The sequence below is a fragment of the Cebidichthys violaceus genome, unplaced genomic scaffold (assembly GCF_023349555.1).
Source record: "Cebidichthys violaceus isolate CVI_PGR_0920_01 unplaced genomic scaffold, fCebVio1.0.p SCAF_2, whole genome shotgun sequence".
Taxonomy (NCBI): domain Eukaryota; kingdom Metazoa; phylum Chordata; class Actinopteri; order Perciformes; family Stichaeidae; genus Cebidichthys; species Cebidichthys violaceus.
The window spans coordinates 18,860,078-18,883,968 of NW_027176372.1; the positions used below are offsets into that span (position 1 = coordinate 18,860,078).

General features: G+C 41.7%; 1 protein-coding gene across 1 annotated transcript; it reads left to right on the top strand.

Moving 5' to 3' along the window:
* The first annotated feature begins 647 nt into the window (after nucleotides 1-647).
* efemp2a (EGF containing fibulin extracellular matrix protein 2a) lies at nucleotides 648-11,121 on the top strand. Its single transcript, XM_068714998.1, has 11 exons — nucleotides 648-817; nucleotides 5,077-5,300; nucleotides 5,913-5,961; nucleotides 6,107-6,292; nucleotides 6,808-6,930; nucleotides 7,108-7,224; nucleotides 8,362-8,481; nucleotides 8,590-8,709; nucleotides 8,880-9,006; nucleotides 9,493-9,688; nucleotides 10,229-11,121. The coding sequence occupies exons 2-11, from the start codon at nucleotides 5,199-5,201 to the stop codon at nucleotides 10,400-10,402; spliced, it is 1,314 nt and encodes a 437-aa protein (XP_068571099.1). The 5' UTR covers nucleotides 648-817; nucleotides 5,077-5,198; the 3' UTR covers nucleotides 10,403-11,121.
* Nucleotides 11,122-23,891: the final 12,770 nt, after the last annotated feature.

The window sequence follows — 23,891 nt, forward strand, 5'->3', positions numbered from 1 at the left end:
TTCGAGAATAACGATAGTATTTTATTTTCTCTATTTCATCCCACGAAGCGTCCTCCAGTTTATTCTCTGTCCTCCAGACAAATTTTCCGAATAGGTCTCCACTTTCTTTCTCTTCCACTCTCTAATTTTTGTCCACATTCCATTAACTTCTCTCTCCCCGGCTATAAATATCCTGCATGTCAGATTGGATGAGAGCGAGGGCTTTAGTCGCTTTATGGAAAGAAGAAAAAAAAGAGTAAAAGATGGGGGAGGTAAGTATAGATAGATGGGGGGTAAATGGGAAAAGGGAGGGAGGAAAGGGGGTGGAGAGTTTGGAGCTTTTGCGGGGGTTTAGTTTAAATGAAACCAGGTGTGTTGTGGGACCAGTAAGAGGGGGCACTGGGTATGAAGATGGGGGGGCAAGTGTGTGAATCTGTGAGTTGTTGTTCGGCCTGCGATTTGGACAGATTTGGAATTTTGGTATTTGGGCCGCAGACCAGGAATTTGCATCCTGGGGGGTCAGGGAGAGGGGGTTTGGAGAGTGGAGGATGGCAGTGCAGGGGGCCAGAGGCGGGAAGGAGGTGGGGGGGTAAGAATGGGCTGTCCCTCTCCTCCCTCTCTCTCTCTTCTCCGTCTCTTGCTCTCTCTCTCTCTCTCTCTCCCTCCCTTTGCATGTGTTCAGCTGCTCCAGCTGTCGGTCTCCCCACTCACTCTCTCAGGGTCAGACAGGCAGGAGTTTAAGGGACCACTTCTGTGCGCCAACTCAGCCGGGACGACCGCAGCCAGCAGAAGGACACACCGGTCAGAAGGAGAAGACCCATCCGAAAAAGATTCATTTGTGAGTTTCCGTGTGTTTCTTTAACGTCTGACAACCATGTTAGAAGAGATTTGTATGAAAAGGAGAACCTTTGGATGACTGATCATGTTTTTTAAGGTACCTTCTTTTCTGGTACAGGCCATACACGTCACAGTACCACCACTGCTCTGCTCTCGGCTCTGCTCTCGCAGCTTCATATCGCTGCTTATGAAAGCCAAGATAATGTAGCTTCCAGTCCGAGTAGTTTGCTTCTTGGCACTGTGTTTCAGAGACTGTAATAGGGGGATAGACAGGAAGAGAGGTAATGAGTCACAGAGCATGTATTATCGCACAGTATGTTCTTCCACCTCATCTCTCTTGTACAACGAAGTCAGTGTCACAATCTCAGTTTAGTCACTCCGGTGAAAATTTCCGGGACAAAGCAGCAGAGACTTTTGAACAAAAAGAAGAAACAGGTGGCAGCTACAGGAACATACACAGACACACACACACACACACACACACACACACACACACACACACACACACACACACACACACACACACACACACACACACACACACACAAAACACTCTGGATAACATCACAGACAGTGTAGGATGCTGCCTCACTATGATTTGACAGTGCATTTCAGCACTGTTTATTCCGTATACTCCTAATAGCTAACATGTGACAGCCCCAGCGTCACTGTAATGACTCAGTGGGATTATAAAGGCAACAGGAAGCAGGCACAGTTCCCCTGAGAGCAGCCCATCATCTTGTGCCACATTGTATGCATACACTAATAAATCACAGCTCTTTAACCCCCCTTTACACAGGGAAACAGAGCAGTATCACCACTGGGAGAACAGAACCACACCAGAGGGATTTATCACATTTACAGAGTGTGAATTTCTTCTGCAGGCCACAATATATCACTGACTGTGGAGTTTTCCAGGACAGGAGTTAGGCTATATGTGTGTATGTGTGTGTGTGTGTGTGTGTGTGTGTGTGTGAGAGAGAGTGATAGTGAACCCCTGGTTGTGGATTTACAGGTTCACTGCCACAGCGGTAACGGAGTGCAGTTTTAGCCCGCTGGGCCACCGTGTTCTCAGGCTGCTCCATGCACAACCAAGCAGAACAACACAAAGTTAGCTATGTATACATTACAACACATGACCATCCTGCAGTTTACACTCTGTGTGTGTGTGTGTGTGTGGTCCAACTGTGTGTTTTTCTTGGTCCCCATATGGTCACTTTTATAAGCCGCCTGAAATCGTGCGTGTTAATAAATTGTGCTGACTGTGTGAATTTAGAAATGGGTCAGTCTGCTGTTACTGAGGAGAGGGTAAGCCTGACATGGTAATTATATTAGAAGTACTGTTGATGCTGTACTGAACAGGTGTTAGAGCAGTAATATTTTGAGGATTATACTAGGGCTACCAATAACTCTGCTGATTATTTTCTCTAGTAAATGTTCTGTCAAGTAAATGTCAAAAGCAGCAGTCCGAACCAACAGAAAGGATAAGTATATTTTTCGTAACGATGTGGTTTCACAGACAACCTGTTTCTGTCAAAAACCTAGACGATGAATTTCGGCTCTTGGGTCACATTGTCGGACATCCACCTACACAAGGAGGAGAGATGAGAGGTTAGGGGAGCAGTGGCTAGAGGTTTGGCACCAGCTATCCTCCTATGTGAACCATGGGGGGTTTCCCAGAACCTGATACTCTGGGAACCACTGCCGTGGCAGGGCATCCCAGCTGAGAACTGGCGCCCACATCCTTGCCACGGGCATTCCAGAGGTCCACCGCCACTTGGTCTCCAGCGACATCAGGGATACACCCATGCATCCCTGCTGCCCACTCTCAGTAGCCAGTGAGTGTCTGGACCCCGGACCGATGGTCAGTTTTGTTTTTGGGTGGTTTTGGGTCACATTCTTGCTGGTTGTAAGTGTCCGATGGGCCAACTCAGAGAGGTCACGTACTGCGGCCGCCTGATTGCACAGTGGTATGTGTTACCGTCTGTGCTTACAGGATGAGGGCATGTTTTGTTGCTTTTAACCCCGCAGAGGTTCACGATTGGCCTGTGATGTCATCCATCAAGTATTTGAGTGTGTCCACGTCACCCTGCGGCCTTCTGTTTGTCTCAACATGAAATACAACAATGAGCCATGCCTGCAGATGTGGCCTCCTGACATTTCAGAGCATGTGCCTGTGCACGTAGACAGGCGGTGATTATAACTTTCCCGTCATGTATTTTAACTGGAGCTCACGGACTCTGCAAACAGCACTCTCTCAGAATTTTTTTCATTCCTTCAATTAGCCTGTTTTTTTTCCCTACTTCTTTTGGTCTGCGGGAGCTGGAATAGGTGATTTGTTTATGTTTAGAGTCAGCTTAACCACTTATAGCATCTCTCCAGGAACATTAACTGAAGGGTGGTTGTGTCTCTGCTGGGAGAAAAGCCAAGTCCATCAGAATACTTAGAATACTCAGCAAACATAATACACTATAAATCTGTCTCAAAATACACTGGTTGTAAAGTACTTAGATCCACTACTTACGTAAAAGAAGCAATATCACAGTGTAAAAATACTAGAATGCAAGTGAGCCCTGCATTTAAAATCCATAAGTACATACGTATTAGGCTACCAGCAAATAACTTATCCAAAGTGAAAGTGCTCATTATCCCTAATGGCCCCTTTCAGTATGGGTACCCTGTAAGATTAGGCACACAAGATTATATTTTGTAATAATAAAGTTATCTTGTAAAACAAGGAAAAAATAACTTCAGGGGCTGTTCTGTTCTTTTGCAGAACAAGTTACAACTTTATCCTTATTGGTGACGTAAATCACAGCGGAACCTTGCACAACTTCAACCAGAGCAGGTCTAATCAGCCACATTAATGAAATCCCCTGGTGCACAGGGCTTTTAATATATAAGAATACATAGTTTTTTTGTATGTAAAATCAAAGTAACTACTAACATGAGTTCTCAGATAACTTTAATGGAGTAAAAACTACAACATTTCCCTTGAAACAGGACTCTTGTACATCTTCCAGCAGCCTGCAGCTAAATCAGGTGCCTCTCGGCTCAAGGACAGCACACTTAAAAAGTAAATGAAGGAACTGGAGCGCGCTGATTTGCTGCCTTTAATTGTGCAAACACACCGGAAGCTCATTTCCGCCACCGTGATGAAAAATAAAAGTCATTATAATGAGAAGATCTCAAAATAATGATTTATTTGAGATCAAAAATATTGAGAGAATGTTTCCTTATTTTTAAATGCTAAATTATTTTTTTTGAGAAGCTAACTCATTATTATTGAATTTTTCATTATTTTGAGATAGGCCAAATAAGATGTTATTTTTAGATAGTGTTTCATTATAATGACTTACAGAATCTTTTCTTACAAATGTCTTCATCAGAATAAAAAAACCTGTCACCTTTCAGAAGGCCCAGTATATTTATGACGACACAGCCTGATACCCACTGCAGGGCCGAACGGTGGGTCAAAACATCAATTGACATAAAAACTGGGCTTCCATAAGAAGGCTCCCTCAACTTTTTCACATTTGACTGTGTATTGATAACTCTCTGAATTGTAGTGGAGTAGACATACTACTTTAAAATATGTATAGCATTTGAGTACTTAGTTACTTTGCACCAATGACAAAACACAACACAGCTTCTACAGAGGAGATTCTTTGTCACAAAGACAAATTAACTTAAAATCTATCTCACAGATGGAAGCAGCAGAGCAGGAGATGCTGTTATAAAATATGCAACTAATGGCCATGATTTATGGTTCACTCTGATACACAGTGAACCGAACCTCTGGAGGCAGCACGCAGCGAGACTATCATTCCAGTGAGTTGTAGTCTGCCAGCCTGGAGACACAGAGAGTCTTCTGTGAGCAGCTAATATGAAAGTATTTCTGTGATGTTGACTTTGTTATTTTCAGCTGAAGGATGGAGTACGTCACGATGTTTATGTTTTTACCTGGCAGAGTGATTCATTCAATTTATTTCGGCTGCGATCAACGGGGAACTGTTTGGTTGACAAACAGTGAACCAAGTCCAAGACGCTAACTGTTTGTGTTCTGACTGACAGGCCTACTTAAAAAAACAACAGCCTGGCTCCAGTTCTTTTTGCAAAATGATTGATTTATGGTTGATTTATCCAGTTCAGCGGTGGGAGCAGCTCCCAGCATCAGACTGAATCAAAACATTTTGTGATTCTGAGTTTCTAATGTTGCTTTTTTTTCTTTCTTTCTCTCTGTCTCCCTCTGAAATACAGATACCACCTCTCGGCTGCCTCTCTCTCATCTTCAAAGCAGCGCTACCTGTGTGATAGCAGAGTGTTTGTGTGCATGTTTTACGTGTGTTACCGTCCCATCTTCCCCACATTAGTGCATTAGTATGCAGGGTGCTTGTGTGTCAGTCTTGTGCGTGTGCATATGTGTGTCTGTGCTCCTCCGCAGTGCTATTTCACAGCCACCTACAGAAAGTGACACCTACACGGTAAGGATGGACAAATCTCTTCACCTGCTTTTCTTCTCCTCTCTTACTTCTTTTCCTTTCTTCCATATGACATTTTTTGTGTTGAAATGTTGACCTCCTCGCCTCTTTCTTCTCTCCTAGCTCCATTTCTTGTTTCCTAGCTCCATTTCTTGTTTCCTCATATTCATCTTGTTTAATATTCCACAGCAGTTTTCCCTTTCCAATATTTTATATTAGTTGTAGTTGGGGGTAATTTTAGCTTTAATTCCATGTTTCTTTCTTGCCACGCTTTTTCTTTCCATGTAGCTCACAGCAACATATTTTTTTCCAGAATGATAATGACCCTTTTACCAAACAGTGGCTATAAATTCTTTGTTTTTAAAAATGACATTCGGCTTAAGGAAAGTATTTCAAAATGTGACAAAGCCTTTAACGGCAGCAGCCTTCTTGTTGTTTTAGCCCAGCACTCCTACACAGGAAACAAGTTTCTCTATCCTGTACTTATTTTTTTAAGTTCCACTACTGGGGATTTATTATGTTTTATGAATATATTATGCAACTACTTGGCTCAGGGTGCCTGTTCCTTTCCATCATTTTCTCACTCTCTCTTTCTCTCTCTGGTGTTCTTTGCAGGAATGCACAGATGGGTATCAATGGGACCATCAGACTGAGCACTGCAAAGGTAAAACACTCTTGTACCTGCATTTATTCCATCTCACCACCTAATTCTTGTATACAGTCACAGCTGGGATCATCCTGTTGCTCCTCATGCTCTGTCTTGTCCTTTTGATTAATTCCTAACAAGTCGTCTCTGCGTCTCCCATCAGACATAAACGAGTGTGAGACCATTGCAGATGCATGCAAAGGGGAAATGAAGTGCTTCAACCACTACGGAGGGTACCTGTGCCTTCCCCGCTCTGCGTCGGTCATCCCGGCCCCAGAGCCTCCCATCACTCCCACCGAGACCAACCCCTGCCCTCTGGGCTACGAGGCGCAGGGAGACAGCTGTGTGGGTGGGTGTCTGGTTTGTAGGTCTGGGGGTTGGAGGTGGACAGGTGGCCCCAGGATGGGTGATCATTAAGCATGTTTGTGTGTGTGTGATTGTGTAAGTTTATTGTCAGAAGCCACAGATTGCGAGGCCAGGTGGCCGTAACAGGTGTTGGGACTGTAGACTGCGTGTTGGTGCAAACTGTGTGGGTGTGAGTGAGTATGAGTCCACGGGGGGCAGACAGACACCGTAGGAATTTGGAAGATTTCACACAAGGACAGCTGCTGTGCTTTAAGAATCTGACTCGAAGCGAGAAACCTACTAGCGATGGAGGACAACGAGGTGTTCATCTGGGACCGCAAACATGATGTTATATTCTCAGCTGTCGGGTGCAAATGAGGAGAACACAGTCGCCATCGTCTGCCCTCCAACAGTCAGACTGTGCCTTTCAGTCATGATGAAAGATGCTGTGTTTTCTCACAATAACCACACTTTTTTTTTTGTTCCATGTGTGTCCTTTTTTTCCACTCACAAACACAGATATCAATGAGTGTGAGCGAGACGAACACGACTGCCAGCCCAGCCAGCAGTGTATCAACACACTGGGTGCCTTCACCTGTCAGTGCCCGGATGGTTACCGCAAGGTTGGCACAGAGTGCATTGGTGAGATAATCTCAATTCATCCTTTAACTAGGGTAGCTAGCAGGTTTAAATATGGCAATTCTGACTGTTTTTTTTTCTTGCTACATGGCCTGGGGGAGTTAGTTATAGCCACAAGAGTGACCTTAACCTGTAGGACTGTGAATACCCCTTTTCTGACTCCATTTCTCTCTCTCTCAGACATCGATGAGTGCAGGTACAGGTACTGCCAACATCGCTGTGTTAATGTCCCCGGCTCCTTCTCCTGTCAGTGTGAACCTGGTTTCCAGCTGGCAGGAAACAACCGATCTTGCATCGGTGAGTGACGCCCACTGCAACCGGTTATAAGACTCAACAGTCAAAGGCAATGTCTCTGAAGTCTGCACAGTGTTCTTAGTGTCTCCGATCAATTTTGATCTTACAGAGATCTTACTCAGGCTTTGACAAAAATGTAAAAACTGAAAGCCTTTGAAAAATGTAGGTTTAAATCTTAAAGGGCAACCCCATCGATTTTCAATTAAAGTCTCTTAACAAGTTTTGGGGAGTACTGCATATGTGAAAGAAGTTGTGTAAAGCCTTTTGTAGTCTCAGAGGGAGTTGTATGAAGTCTGATAAATTGCCTCAAGTGACTCATCATCGATTGAGGCTGAAGACCACAAGTTGGAAAATAAAAAAAAACAACTGGTGGTGTAGAATTATAATGAAGTGAGACATCTGTAGTACGCACCTCATCTCTGCTTGAGGCTAATGGCTACATTAGCCACCACTAGCATAATACAACCAAATCCCTGTCAGCAGTTGAGTTGAATTATGGGTAACCAATTCGCTACATTTCATCAAGGAAGAAGAATGTGTAGATATGTATCTTTTGTTCCATTGTGAGTCTGACAATGTTACAGCAGTGCAATTCTAAATCAATGTAAGCATTTCTCTGTAACATTACAAGTCCATAACAACATAAGTAACAGTTAAAGTTAAGATTTAAGAAAATGTATGACTGGTCTGACACTCAAAAGCTCTGTTAAGCTGCTTCATCAGTTGTGGTTTGATCCCATTTGACTGTCAGTGGCCTGGCAACGTTAACAACATTCCCACAACTGTCATTACATATTGATTCAATATTGACTAATTCTAATCGGTGCACAGATGCACAGTATGTTGCCTTCTTCCAACATCTCACTTTACAATAGTGATAAAAACAGCACAGAAAGAAATCTGTTGTGTGAAGAAAACCGAAAAACAGTTTGGTGTGTTAATTTTGGACCCCACCATTCGAAGTAACAAGCTGATTGAGAAAATGTGTTTTCAGGGCCTTTTATGTATTTGGAGCAATCGTTTCGATTTTTTGCCTTCAGTTGGAGTTTTTGATCCAACAACTGTTTTTTGGGATGTGTTTGCTATTTGACTCTGTCAGCATTTAACTTTATCTATAACATCTACCTCCCCTTCCTTCAGATGTGAATGAATGTGAGATGGGTGCCCCCTGCTCTCAGAGGTGTTACAACACGTATGGCACCTTCCTGTGTCGCTGTGACCAGGGCTATGAACTGGGGCCTGATGGCTTTGCTTGTAACGGTGAGAGACCCACCCTGTCTGTAGAAAAGGATTAATATGAGCGATAGTACAAACTTCAGTTACTTTGTTTTCTTTTCCCGTTATACATCTGACCGTTTCACTTGACAGACATCGATGAGTGCAGCTACTCCAGCTACCTGTGCCAGTATCAATGTGTCAACGAACCAGGGAAGTTCTCCTGTGTGTGCCCAGAAGGATACCAGCTGCAAGGCACCAGGCTATGCCAGGGTAAGCACACCCGCCTCCTTTTCCTCCCTCCAGTCCTAACACCTTCCTCTCTGTGCTTTCAGAGTCACAAATGCTGCACTGAGTCAACGCTTATTCATTCTTTGACAGTAGCTCTATTCTTGTCCCGTTCTTGTTCAAATCAAACATCATCAGCTGTTTTTCTTCTGCAGATATAAATGAATGTGAAACAGGCGAGCATCAGTGTAGCGACACACAGACGTGCGTAAATATCCACGGACGATACCAGTGTGTGGACACAAACCGGTGCCAGGACCCTTATGTACAGGTGTCTGAGAAGTGAGTGACACCTCATGAAAGCTTCTGTACACGGCCACACACCTTTTCCCAATTACTAAAATATGTGCTGGCCATCAGCTCAGAATATAATCATCCCCTGTATTGAGTATGGCTGAAACTGGAAGATTACCCAATTACTTTTTCCACATAAGAGTCCAACTTCCAACCTTTTCTTCTGAACATGGTCCACTGCAATAAGAAAACCATTACACTGTTACAAGTGCTGGATTGGGAACAGGTGTGGGTCCCTATTAACATATCCCAGATGATTTGGTAGTATAAAATGTGTTTTAGAAAAACATGAGGGAAAAAAATGGCTACTGTTCAATATTTGTTTAGATTTTAGAAGAACTTTCCTTTCAGTCATGTTACTCCCTCTGCTGGCTGATGTATGAACTACGGTTACAGTTTTTCTGCACCAAACATTAATACAATTTTAATACTTATTGTACTTAAGTGGACTTACTTCTCTCTGTGTGTGTCCAGCCGCTGTGTTTGCCCCGTCAACAAGCCTGTCTGTCGAGATCTGCCTTTCTCCATCGTCCACCGCTACATGAGCATCACCTCGGAGCGCTCCGTCCCCTCAGACATCTTCCAGATTCAGGCCACCAGCGTCTCTCCAGGGGCTTACAACACCTTCCGCATCCGGTCCGGGGACGACAACGGAGACTTCTACATCAGGGTGAGAGCCGTTACAGCTGCATAGAGAAGGAGTATGATTGCATCTGCTGACAAAACCTTTGACCAGCGTGAAGACTTTATTCAATTCCATTTATTTTGTATAGCCCCAAATCACAAATTTACCTCAGAAGGCTTTACAATCTGTACACATACGACATCCTCTGTCCCAGGACCCTCACACTTCAGAGTTTAAAGTGCACTGACTGTAAAAAAAAAAAGCTCAATTTAGGGTTTGATGGATACATTGGATTATTTATCAAACAAAAAGTGTAAAAACCACAAGAAGATGTATCTTGGTTATTAGTGAGCTATAGAGGTGCTGTTAGGCAGAGCCAGGCTACCTGTTTCCACCTTATTCCAGTCTTTAAAAGCTAGGCTAAGCTACAGTAACTGCTGTCTGTAGCTTTATATTTAATGATAGTGGTATTGATCTTCTCATCCAAATAAGGGGAATAAGCATATTTCCCAAAATGTCAAACTATTCCTTTAAGTGAAAAGAATGTAGAATTTCGCTTGTTAATGTATTTTTTGTCGTCTACAGCAAATCAATAATATCAGTGCCATGCTGGTGCTGGCCCGCGCCGTGTCGGGCCCCAGAGAGTACACGTTGGACCTGGAGATGGTGTCAGTTAACCCTCTGCTCAGCTACCAGGGCAACTACCAGACCAGCTCCGCCCTCAGACTCTCCATCTACGTCGGGCCGTACACCTTTTAAAGAAGAAGAAGAAGAAGAAGAGTGGAGGGACACAGAGAAAGATGGAGAGAAAGCGCTGGGGAGAAACACAGATGCAAAGAAGGAAATTAAGCTGTAAAACAAAAGTGGTCGATGCAGTTCAACCAGTCACTGTGATGTTACACTCTTTGCTTTTTGTACTTCCAAAGAAAGCCACATATTTCTGTCAGCCACATACATGTACAGTATACAAATACATTGTAGCAGTAATGTCTCACAGATTAAAAAAAATAAAATAGGATATCATGTTTACTGTCATTTTCCATTCAACACCTATCGGACAGCATCATTCTGTGTTCAATGTGTGTAAAAAGGGATTTTCTTTTCTTCACATCTGTTCAGGGTGATAACAAATCTGTGTGACACATTTTCTGGCTGCCTTCAGGTGGAATGATTCACGCCCAGCGTCACTAGATTAATCTGTTTTCACCAGTTTACATCCTTATCTTTGGTTCCGCTCTGTTTGTCACTTTATTCTTGTCAGCCCTGTTTCCTGTTGACAGACGTGATTCAGTAACCACTCAGATCAGACCTCAGCAATCCACGCTCCTCCTCCTCCTCCTCCTCCTCCTCCTCCTCCTCCTCCCTCCACTGTTCATTCCTATGTTCAAGCTCTCCATCACTGCCTTTTGTAGGTTTATCACATTGCTGATTGTGTTTTTTGTCTAAGATTTAAAACCCTAATAAAACAATATAACTTGTCCTCTGTCTCACAGTGAAAATGATTACAATGCCATTCTTATAGGACATTTTATTCCCATTCTCCAGGGTGAGAGATTGGCTGCTTTTGTGCTAAAAGTTGGCTGACCATTTCTGTGGAAGTCTCAGTATTATCGTTAAATTATGTTTTATCATAAGGCCCTGTCAATAGTTCGTTAGGATGGTTCCATGAAAAAGCTCAGTGAAGCTGCGCGTTGCTCTTTAAATAGAGGTGGGGCAGTTAACCAGATGTACATTCGTCAAACCAATCCGTTAGTCTTCATCCTTTAAGTCTTTTCGCTTGTAAAACCAAAAAACACACAAAAAAACGCTTGTAACAAAGTATAAATCTCACCTTTGTGTCACTCGTCGAAGTTACTTTTCAGGTGTAGAATGGGCTCATTGCTGCCTCTTGAGGGAAAAACACCCACTACAACTGCAGTACTCAAACTGTCAAGTACCAGTGTGTGTTTTCTGCCCTACGGCCTCAGGGGGCAGTAATGTTATGGATCAGTTCGCTACAATGAAGTAAAAAATACATTGCTCTAGAAAGCTTACTGAAAAGCGACATAAAGGTGAGATTCATGCGTTATCAGACGTGTCTTCAAACAGTGTTTTTTTTTCAGTTTTACAAGGGTAAAAAATGCAAGAATGACGACTCACTGGTTTGTATCGTAAATGTGCATCAGGTCATCATCATTAAAGAGCACACAGACGCATCCCTGAGTTCGTCTACAGGACAATCCAGGACCATCAGCGGACGGTCCTAAACTGTCCCTACTGTCCCCCAATCAAAGAGCCGATAGTCTGCGGTGTGACCCGGCTTTATGTCAACACTGTACCTACTTAACTACAATAGCTGGTCCAACTGGCTTGACAGCCAGATTCAACTGAATGCCACGGCCCACCCATTAACGTAAGTCCAACCACCACCACTGCTGCTCACCTGGTTTGCTAGACCTGTTTTGTTAAAGGGGCAAGATCAAGAGTGGGAGCATTTCTGTTGCTTCTCAACGGCTCTCAACATGTCGACGACCAGCCAGTGGCTCATAGCTAACGGCGCTAACGATGCAAATTACAGCGAGTGCGCTAACCGGACTGACTAATAGTGTTTATCGGAGGAGGAACAGGAGAGTGGGTGCTACACTTCCGCGTCGAGACGGCATTATTAGCCGTAAACGCCGTATGACAGCAGCGCAGAGCGGCCTCCGTGAGCATGCTCACGTGCACTAAAATCACACACGGTCAACAAAGCGAGAAGAAGCTTGGATAGCAACACACACACAGCTATATTTATTGTTGTAATAAATGTTCAGAGTCTTGAATACAGTCCATTTAAAGAAGTTTTATGCGAGTGTAAGAGGGCAGGTCTACAGGGTGGTGGTTGGTTGAGTTGAGACCACAACACAGAGAAGGCTCGACGGTGTGTTCCAGCAGATCAGAACCAACTCCCTTTTTATGCACCCACACACTCAACACAACCCTCTGTAGCAAGATACATTTGCTTCTTTCTGTAACATCATCAACCACCAGCTAACATCGTCATGCTTTCAGTCCTTTCAAATCCTAGAATGACGCCTTGGATCTCATAGCTACACAGCAAAAATCATTAACACACAAAGACAGGAAGATCACTGCCCTATTTAGATTTCTCTCTTCTTCAGTAAAAATGTTTAATTTCTGCACCAGGAAGAGGCAGATGTAATCCTGTATCAACTTCATATCATCCGTAAATTAGAGTGGAAAGGCAAAATGGCTGCAGTAAATTAAACAAGACTGGAGCTCTGCAGCCTTCTGTTCTATTTTCACTGTCACAGCACTTCACTTGTGTTTTTACTGATTCTCCTGACCCACAAAAAAAAAAAAAACTAAGGAAAAAGAGAGAGAGGGAGAAAAGAGAGAGGGGAAAGCCCTTATTTTACAGTCCACTGCGGTTCGCTCCGCCCAGTCCTACACACAAACACCACAAACACCACACACACCTCCCATCTGTCCTCACTAGGGGGTGATGACTCACACTCACAGCCTGTTTTATGTAATCAGAGCAGACAGCAGTCAGCCACCAGGGGGCAGCAGACCACACAGGTCTCCTCTCACAGCAGTAGTCCAGGAATAGCAACAACCTGAGGAGAGAGTGTTGGTTTTATAACCTAATTGAGTAGCTTACATTTTCTACAGTTTTTCATGAACTCATACACCTGTGGGAGGAAAAAGTGAACTGACAACTTTGTCTACTTTTCACAAATAATGTACAATATAGCCAACAATTTCTTTCCATGCTCAGACATATGTTGTAGCACAGACTTTTTCTTGCATAACTTGACATCTTGTGATAATAGAGAACAAAGATGACGGTGATGGTGTTAAAGAGTGCAGTAGGGTAGGAGGTGTGCGTGTTCACATTATGGGAGAGTAGTGTGGTACAAGTCCCCTGGCATTTCCTGTTGGCATTCAGACAGAAAGCAGACCTGACTGAAACAGGATGACACTGTCATGGATGAGTTACTGGATGAGCCTACCTGGCACAAGGGGCCACGAAAATGACCACAAAGACACTCAAAATAACATCAAAGAGACACAAAACAACAGCAAAGAGACACAAAATTACCACAAAGAGATGTAAAATGATAACAAAGAGATGCAAAATCGACCACAAATACACTCAAATCAACCTCAGAGACTCAAATGACAACAAAGAGGCACAAAATGACAGCAAAGATATGTAAACCGACTACAAAGAAATGCAAAACGACCAAAAGGAGACACAAAATGACCGCAAAGACACAAAAAGAATTGCTAAGAGATGTAGTACCACAAAGAGACGCAGAAAGACTACAAAGAGACACAAAACGACTACAAGACATCCAAAACAACAAGAAGGCGACACATCACGACTAAAAATAGACACAAAATGACTAAAATGTACACAAAAGTATATAGGAGGGATGAGGGTCCTTTAACATGTCTGTCCTCGGGTGACCATTGTCTTGTAATCCATGGACATTGTGTTAGCACATTGGACACAGACGAGAGAGTGTGTGTGTGTGTGTGTGCATGTGCGTGTACATGTGTGTGTGTGTGTATGTGTGTGTGTGTGTGTGTGTACGTGTGTGTGTGTGTGTGTGAGAGAGAGACAGAGAGAGAGAGAAAGAAAGAAGGAAAGAGAATTATGTAATTGGAAGATTCAAATAAAGCATTTAAAATGCGTGCATTTGTGTTGTAGGTCTGTGTTTGTATCTGTGTCTGTGTTTTTGCATTTGTTTGTCTGTGTGTGTGTGTGTGTGTGTGTGTGTGTGTGTGTGTATGTGCAGGGCGTGGGTGTTTACATAGGAGAGCATGTGTTTCAGAGTGGCATCGCCCACACAGACGAGTGGGAGGAGTGTTTGGGGTGGCAGAGGGGAGTGCTGGAGCGCCTGGGCCTCATTTGTTTTGGCAACTTTATAGAGTATGAGCTCATTTCTGGGCAGGCCGTGCCCTGTAGGCCGCAGTGGGGGATGGCGTGGGACGGGAAGCAGAGCAACGAAGGCCCATGCGGGGCCAGAGTGCACCAACCACTCCAGTACGATGGAAAAAACATGGTGGACAGGAAAGACACCTTTCCATGTTATATAAATCCCGTCCTGTCCCTCAGTTTGCGACATGCAGCCATGACTGACGAGTAATCTGTTCCCCGGGTCTAACGCTTTCATCTTCTCTGATTGCATTTCAAAAAGCTCTCGATGCCTCTCCCCTCCACTACAACACAATGCAGGTATTATATTTATGAATGAAAGAGCGAGGTGGAGTGTCATTTCCCTCCACCCACAGCCCCCTGAGATTAGTTCATTAACGAAAAGAGCGGGCAGTGGAATCTGTAGGACATCGAAAACAGGCTGCACAACACAAAGAGGGCCGGTTGATTAGAGTCTAAATTAGTGAGGGCATGAGGCAGGAAATGGCTCTCTCTTCTGGTTATTTGCATACGGTTTATATATTGTTAAAAAAACAAGGTTCATACAAAAGGTGTCACAAATAATGTTTAAAACTATGGTTTTCCATAGAAACATGAATAAATATAGAAAAAAACTGTTATATAGAAATAGAGAAGAGTGTACTAATCTCTATATGTAGAGAATACTGTTTGTAGAGAATACTCTGTATGTGTACTTCTCTATATATAAGAAACTTAAACAATATTTGCTAGTGCACTTTTTGTCATGAAATCCTCTTGGACATGATATCTAAGCAGGGCTTCGAAAGTGGCAAGATCAGCAAAGTCCACATATTTTGTATTTAATGTTAATTTTTCTTCTTAATACTGTGAACCTTTGCACATATATTTCTAGCCCTAACCATAGCGCTTTCATTTTTTTAAAATATTTTGATTGTACTTTTTTTTCTATTCTATATTTTTGCTTCTTCATTTATACACCAATACATCAAAGGAAATTCTTTGTATGTGTAATCCTACAAATAAACTACTAGCTACAACAAAACTGACTACACACGCCACACCTCCACCGACCTAAGAGTCAAAAAAGTAATGGATAAATGTTTAAACATAGTCAGAATAATAACTTGACAAAACCTACTGAAAAAAGAAAGATGAGACCGTACTAAAGTGGAAAGTACAGCTGGCTGACGCTCATGGAAATGTCTTTAGTTTTGCAGGCATTTGGTCACAAGCTGTATTGGACACATTAAAACTTTGACCAGATGATGGTGCTAGAATTAAAGTCAAGGGATCACCAAAGTCACTAGGCTTCATCCTCTGGGGACCATGAACGTGGGTGCCACATTTCATGGCAATCCATTCAATAGCATGTACAGTAGATATCGTCAAAAGACAAATACTTCTTTGATCCTGTTTGAATTACACATACACGTTTGTTAATTTAAAAAAAAGAAAGTTGTGTTAGTGACTCGCTTGCTGAAGCTAAGATGAATATGTTTTATATCGAGATGTTCACTCTTGAGCAACGGGTCTTACTCATTCTTTTGCTTCCCGGCTAATAAAGAGACACACCAGCATAGCAAAAAATTGTAAAATGTAAAGTTACTTGGACTTAAATGCTTGACTGTCTAACAGGATGAATATTTTTTTTTAGACATAATATCTTTTAATTTTCTATTATTTAATAAATCCTGTGGGATTTTCTTATTTCTAACATGCACAGTCAGACCAGAAGGAGCTTACATGTGTTGTGCTCCATACATTCTCCCCCCTCTAGTACAACACGAGTCATTTCTTGTTAGCTCTGGAAATAATTAGCTTACAAGTCTGGTCCAATTACAGGTTCAATGGCTGGGCACGTTCATTACGTCGGGTCAGTCTAATCTCCTGTGAACACGCTGGGAATTTAGCGCAGTGAGCAGGTTATTGGGTCACACGTCAGTGATTAACAACAATGTAATTAAAGATATGACTGTGCAAGTGTGGGAGAGGATGACAGCATGTACTCTGCAAGAAGCCCTCAAAACATCTTAGTCCGATTTAAAACAAATAAAACTTAAGCTGAGGTACTGGATTACATTAGAGCCATGGGTAGATTTATATAAGGCTTTAAGCTAGACCTGCTCTACCTTCAATTTCTTTACTCGTTGCGTAAATGTGGTTACCAAGAAACGACAATGTGTTGCTATGGGTGTGTGGGTGTATAGCGGCAAAAGGGACCTATGCTGAAAAGATATTCAGCCCTGAGAAAAAATAGTTTAAATAGCCTGAACTGAAACTGAAAGGTATGTGAACAGAAAGCAGCAGAAGCTGGAGAGGAATTTTGTGAATCACAAAAACACAAACTGATTGTGAAAGAGCTATTTATGCTGTGACTTTTCAGCTGAACAGAAGAAGGCAGTGCTGGAACAAGTATTCAGGTGCTTTACTTAAAAGTACTTAACATTGTTTTATATTGTTAAGTTTTTATTTGAATAATATTTTTGAGTGATTTTCACTAAAGATTTGAACATTTCTATCGTAGGTTTTGGGGTTCCTGGAAGCTTTATACTTTGTTAAATTGACAAAATGAGACATCAGACTTATTTGTGAGTTTATACTGATGCATGTGGGTTAAGGACAGTTGACTTTTTGGCAAACAAAGGAAATATATGTTTGTTTAGGGATAGCCGATATAACTAATAGATCATTAAATAATTCCCTATTCGGTGTAATAGCAATACTAGTTTCTATATTTTGTAACCTTTATCAAATGTCTTAGCTCAGTTTGTGAAAAAGGGAAAGGCTACCACTTCAATACTTTACATATATTTGTAATTATAATTGTTATCTTACATACAGCAGTGAGGAAGTACACAAGTAGAAGTAAATAAGTATTATCAGCATATTGTATCAATGTGTAAAATATATTTGTTCTGCAGCTGAAACATCTCTGAGAGAGTTATATTCTCATATGAGCTCATTTGAAAAACTTCTAACACTGTTAGGCAGTTTAATCTGTAACATATATTACATATCTTATAACCTGATGACATTGTTCGCCTGTAAACTTTTAATCTGCAAAGTAACTAGTTGTTTGATAAATGTAGTGGAGTAAACAGTACAAGATATTTCCTGCTGAGTACACAAGTATATTGACTTAGTTGGACCCCTCACATCTGGCCAATAACTATTCACAACTACTGCTACATAAGATAATACATGTATTCTAGGCTTGTCTATAACCTGTTCATGGTTTCCAGCTTGTTGACACATACAGTATGCAGGTCTTGTTTGCGTTTTAATGAATTTTTTCGAGCGCTAGATGGAAAACAGACTTCAAAGGGAATAAATGATCAAGCCACCAGCTGACAAGTAATTGACCTCATCCATTGAAGAATCAGCTCAGAATGAATGAATGAATCACTAAATTACTAGGGACAGTGGAGTCAGGTGATCGGTATCAAAACTCCGGGTCAATGGAGATGTATTTTGAGCGAGGACAGCGAGAGAAAAGAGGACAAATGGACAGAGTCTAAGAAAAGAACGAGGTACAAATATGGTTTATTGGCTGATGTGAAGCCCATTCAGCACATCTGTTCCTCCCTCGCTCTCATCAACCCACTCTCTGCTTTTGTTATGCAACACCTCGCTCTATCTGCTCGACTTGAACATATGCCTTGATGGTATACATTGGAATTAAGCAAACGGCAAATCTAGAAATGCATCCAGATATCAGGTCTGCGCTCTTTTGTCTCTGATCTGTGCTTGACCTTTTATCTGAAATCGAGGCTGAGAGTTAATCGAGGGGAGCGAGATGCACACGGAGAAGAATGGGGAGAGAAAAGGTAGAGAGGGAGTCTCAATGAAAGATCTGCTGCTAGGAGGTCTCTCATGATGTAACGCATCTACATCACGTCGCCATGGCAACCCCGCATCAGCACCAACTCACTGAGGGGAGAAAGAGTCAGTGTCTGTGCTGGTATGTTACAGTAAAGTCTCTGCATGTGACCACAACAAAAAGAAAGACATATGGGTACAAATGACTAGATGAAAGAAATACACATTGTATATAAAAAATGTATGATTATGAATATTAAATGTTAAATATATATTTGTTAAATACAACAGGAGTTTTTCTTGTACTTAAATTTAAGAGTGATGCATGTTTTACCATAAGAACTTCATCTTAACCTTGAGCACGGACACACATTCAATCTCATGCAGTATAATAAAGCCTCTCATGCAAACGCCGTCCTCAATAGAAATATCTTGGCTATTTACCGAGTTATTGTCACCATGTTCTCCTGTGAGTCTAAGTATAATCCGAGGGACCTTGGGGAGACAGAGAACTCTGAACACGAAAGACTAAAAAGCTCTAGTGAAAACTTCTGCCCCCTGTTCTGTGCCCTGGCTGCTAAAAATAAACGGGATATTGAAAAGCGAAGAGAAAAGGCACAAGGCTACTGGCTCACAAAGCCACACCGATAGAAGGAGGCAGGGAGTGATGGATAAAGGCAGGAGGTGAGGAGCAGGAGAGTGGGTGGAGCTCTGTGTGTGTGTGTGTGGGTGTTTGTATGGTTCATATTCACAGATTGCGTCTGTTGACGGATCTGTCAGGCTTTGAATCAGAGTCACATGTAGTCAGAAGGAGCTGGAGTGTGAGCTGAGCAGCAGATAACATGCATGTTCTACCACCACAAACACATTGTTGGTGCAATGATAACACATATGTGAAATTTACTTAATTGTGCAAATTTTTTCTACATCCACAGCTTTATCTCACAGCTGCTGCTATTCAAATGTTGTTTTCTGAGTCTATGTAGAGACACAATTTGAGGTACAAACTAATCATAGACGTAAACATATCCTGTTCCTGGGTCACAAGATACATTTAAAGGGTTGTGAGATGACTAAAAGAAAGTTCTTCTGTTACTTCTTCTGTGCTCTAATAAAGTTTAAAGTTAATATTTCTTTGTTTTAAAGGGGCACAAGTCAAGAAGGTTGGGATCCACTAAACCAGAGTTACAAATTAATTTGACCCTAACGTCTCCAGAGTGTGGGAGGAGCACCCACTGGACCACCTGCTGTTAAGACATAGGTTTTTTTAATTTTTAATTTCTCAGTCCCAAACAGGTCCTGTCATAATCTGAAAGTCTGGTAAAAGACAAAAATGTTGGGGCATAATAATAATAATAATAACTATATTTATAGAGCATTTCTCTTAACATGGAGGCCTAAGACGTGTAACTGTGTGTCAACGCAGCAAACTGTAAGATGATATGAATTCATCCTCATCGAGGTTTAGCTTCTACGTATTTACAAAAAAAAAAATCCTAATTTTGATAATGTGGATTATTGATTCATCCACTGCAATCTCCTTTTTTTAAAACTGATGTATTTGTTAATTTATGTAACAGGAGCAATCCAGATAAACACTGTCACATTGGCAGATGTAATGTATATGTCAAGCTGAAACTAATTTACAGCCCCCTCACCGTGCTTAGCCTTTTAAATTCAGTATGAAAACCACCGAACAGTCTTTATGTGTGTATGCATTGTACATGACTGTGTATGCATTTACATTTACATGCAAGTGTGTATATGTAAGCATACATGTACTATACCCGATAATCAATCTCCTTGTTCTAGCTCGTTTAGTATGAGATTTAGATATTATATCGCTATCGTTATACGAGACTAGATATCTTCTTAGATTGTGGATATTGTAAAAATGTTGTCTTTTCCTGAAACCCTACAATATGTTTACAATATCAATATCAAGATATTTGTCAAAAACTATTGTGATATTTGATTTTTGCCCAGCGCTAATATTCAGATAAAACACATTAATGTCCATCGTTCTGCTTAGCGGTAAGTTCCGAGTCAGCTCCCCTCTACCTCTCTGTCCCTAAATTTCTCTCTCTTTCTTCCTCAACACTCTTCTTTTCTCTCTCTCTCTCTCTCTCTCTCTCTCTCTCTCTCTCTCTCTCTCTCTCTCTCTCTCTCTCTCTCTCTCTCTCTCTCCCTCTCTCTCTGATGCAGGAGTGGGAGGTGTTGCTAGGCGACAGATTAGCTCCTTCCTTTCAAGAAGCAGAGCGCAGACCTCGACTCTCTGGGTGTAAAAATAAACAGCAAAAAACAGAAAAGACAGTCTTAGAGGGAAAAAAGGACAAGTATCCTTCACCTGTGGCATGACATCCACATGAGATCCCCCCCCCCCCCCCTCCCCCGCTCATCTGCTCCACTCTTCACCCTAAAGTGGTCCAGAAATAATTCACTTATATATATATATATATATATACAGTGTATATATATATATATATATAGCCCCAGTTACATTTAAGATAAACACAATCTGTCCCTCATTGTCGGCAAAAGTGTTGACATTTTAGTGTGATGGAGCTGCTGCAGAGACTGATGATCTATCCTCTCTGTTCCCTGTGATGTGATGACTAAGGTTGTGGAGGAACATGCTGCTCGTCCCTCATCCGCAGCTTCAGTCCATGCCAACGGCCGAAGCTGTGAAAGTCACACCTGTTGGCGACTGTACGTGTGTGCAGAAAGAGCAAGAACACTCCTGCGCATTGTACATCTGCTCAGTGAATGTGTGTGTGTGTGTGTGTGTGTGTGTGTGTGTGTGTGTGTGTGTGTGTGTGTGTGTGTGTGTGTGTGTGTGTGTAGCATAGTGACAAAGAGTAAGTGTTGATGAATGAGTGTGTAATCGTGTGAAAATCTAAGTATAAGGGTGAGAGAGAAGGCCAGTGAGAGATTGAATGAGGTTGATCAAGGTAACGTGACTGACTGACTGAAAATTTTGTGAGAAATATGGCAAGTGAGTAACTGACAAATGTAATGGGTGAAGATATGAGTGAGTGAGCAAATAATTCTGCGTCTGAGAGAGTTAGTGAATAAGAGAGTGAGAGAATGGATGTCTCAGTGAGTGAATGAGTGAGTGCTTGGCTTAATGTGCCTGGATGAGTGATTGTGCTTAACAGGGTTATAAGACTAAATGAGCCTCCATATGAATATTGAGGCAAACAGGAGTTTCTTGCACAAAGACGGCCCACTAATTGGATTCATTTGAGTCCATTTGCTGTCAGGGAGACGAGGTACTCATCCCTCCGACCCCTCGCTCTTCACCCATCCGCCTCTCAACAGTCATGTTCATCTCTGCCACCCACCTCCGATACCAACACAACCCTGTCTCATAATGGCAGGGATTATCATGACAACCGCCACAATGGCAGCGCTTGAGACAAGAGAGTGTGTGGGACACCGGGACAGCTTAAGTACCTACGAGACTGCTGGGTGGAAAAAAACAAAACAACTTTGAGTGTTTTTGTTCTGGGAGCTCCTGCATAAAGATTTGTGCTATTTTTGCCCTGAGAAAGTCTGCCAGCGCTGTGTTTTTTAATGGCAATCTCAGAAAACACAACAGCTCAAAGAAAATGATGTGTGCTTAGTCACAAATCCAGCACAAATGAGATTCACATGCAGAAGCAGACTCAGAGTATGTGCTCTATTCAAACAACAGGGAACCAGTATACTTAACACTGAAAATACAAGATGAAAGTATTTTAGAGGCCAGTCTTTTGAAAAAAAACAAAAACCCATTGTTTTTGTGCTTGAAGATTGTTTTCTGTCATTTATTACTCTAATGATGGCCAATATGAGACAAGACCACAGACTTGCTTATAGACTAGTTAATGATGCAGCAGACTTAAATGTGTTATTTGCTCAATTTAATGTTTTTTTCTACATTAATAAGAACGCTGGAATAGTTATGTTGCTAATGACACCAAGAAGCAGAGGACCATATTTGGTGCAACTTGTGGAGAACAATTTGTTTCCTTGCAGCAGCTGAAGAAAAAGAAACTTGAAGGTTTGGTGAAGGGTCAAAGGTTTTTGAGAAGAAAGAACTCAGGGGGGGTGGGAATGCTGTAATGCAGTCTGAGGTAGCTCCTGAGGAAAATCTCAAGAACCTTAAAGTGCTCACTGCTTTACTGAATGGGAAACGGTGTGGGTCGAAATAATAAACAACGCCTTTTACAAGCATAAGATTTAATCCAACCAATAAAACGTGGAATCAGGCCGTATAAATAAGAGACTGTCACGAATGCAACATATGTGGACTTGAACTTGCAAGAAAAAAAAACTCTGAATGAAGAAAATCGATTGAAAATAAAATGGACCAAAGAAAATGACCGCAAGGCAATGAGAGACAGACTGTCACATGAAAGGAAACAAGTTTAAACGTCAGGCAGAATTATTGAACTATCTATGAAAAGTACTTAGTCAGGGAGTGTTATTGATACATCATTTCTTGATGGATATACTGTAATATTAATGTTTAACCACTTTCCTAATCAGGACCTCACCTGTTGGAGGTTCACAGGTAGAACACAGAGGCAACTAGAAACTAATAATATAATGTGCCACACAAGACCTTTCCATCAGGCCAAACCGAACACATCTTATATATTCATGATCAACGAGAACACATTACCAATGTGTGGTGGAAAATATTCCTATACCCGCTTTGCGTGAGTCGTTTAATGCTGAAATACATAATACCAAAAACCAGGTTGTCTTTTAAGTATTTATTATCTGCGCGGAGAACAGGGAAGGGAGAATTCTTCTTTTGCACTACAGAGACACGGTGAAGTTCAACAAAGTTCAGAGCAAAATTACTTATGCATGAATACAATATACTGAGTAGAAATATACGTAAAAAATTACCATTACAAATGACAACCAGTTACCAAACGCTCCAGGCTTGTCACAGGGAGCGCTGACTTAAATTAGGCTGTTAAAGTTGGGGTGTAAGTGAGATGAGGATCACAACTCTTTTCATTGTTAATTAATCAAATTATTTTCTTGATTAGTTGATTGCTTGTTCAAGAAAATAGTGTAAAATGTCAGAGCAAAGGAGTGTAGAAGGAGAGTCTGTAACCATAACTGTACAAACGAATGATTTAAGAAAGAGAGTGATTATAAGCATAATGTCAATATTACATTTTTAAATATAATAGTTATTGCTAATACCTGTATATAGCTACACCCCTACTCCATCTGCATTTTTGTGGTTTGATTAATTTAATTATTTATTTATTTTTAAATTGAAAACTGCTGTGAAGTCAGTAGTAGTACATCGTCTAAACTTATGATGTCTCAAACTTTTACTCTCGTTTTTCCAGTTTGGCTTTAAAGACACTCCCTCACCTTTGGCACCTGAACACTGTCATCACGTCCAGAAAGAGCAATACCATCTGGATGATCTTTGACACCAAACTCATGCAACATCAAAGATGCACCTGAAACAAAGAGCATGACTCAACTTTAGTCCTTTCAGGGTTG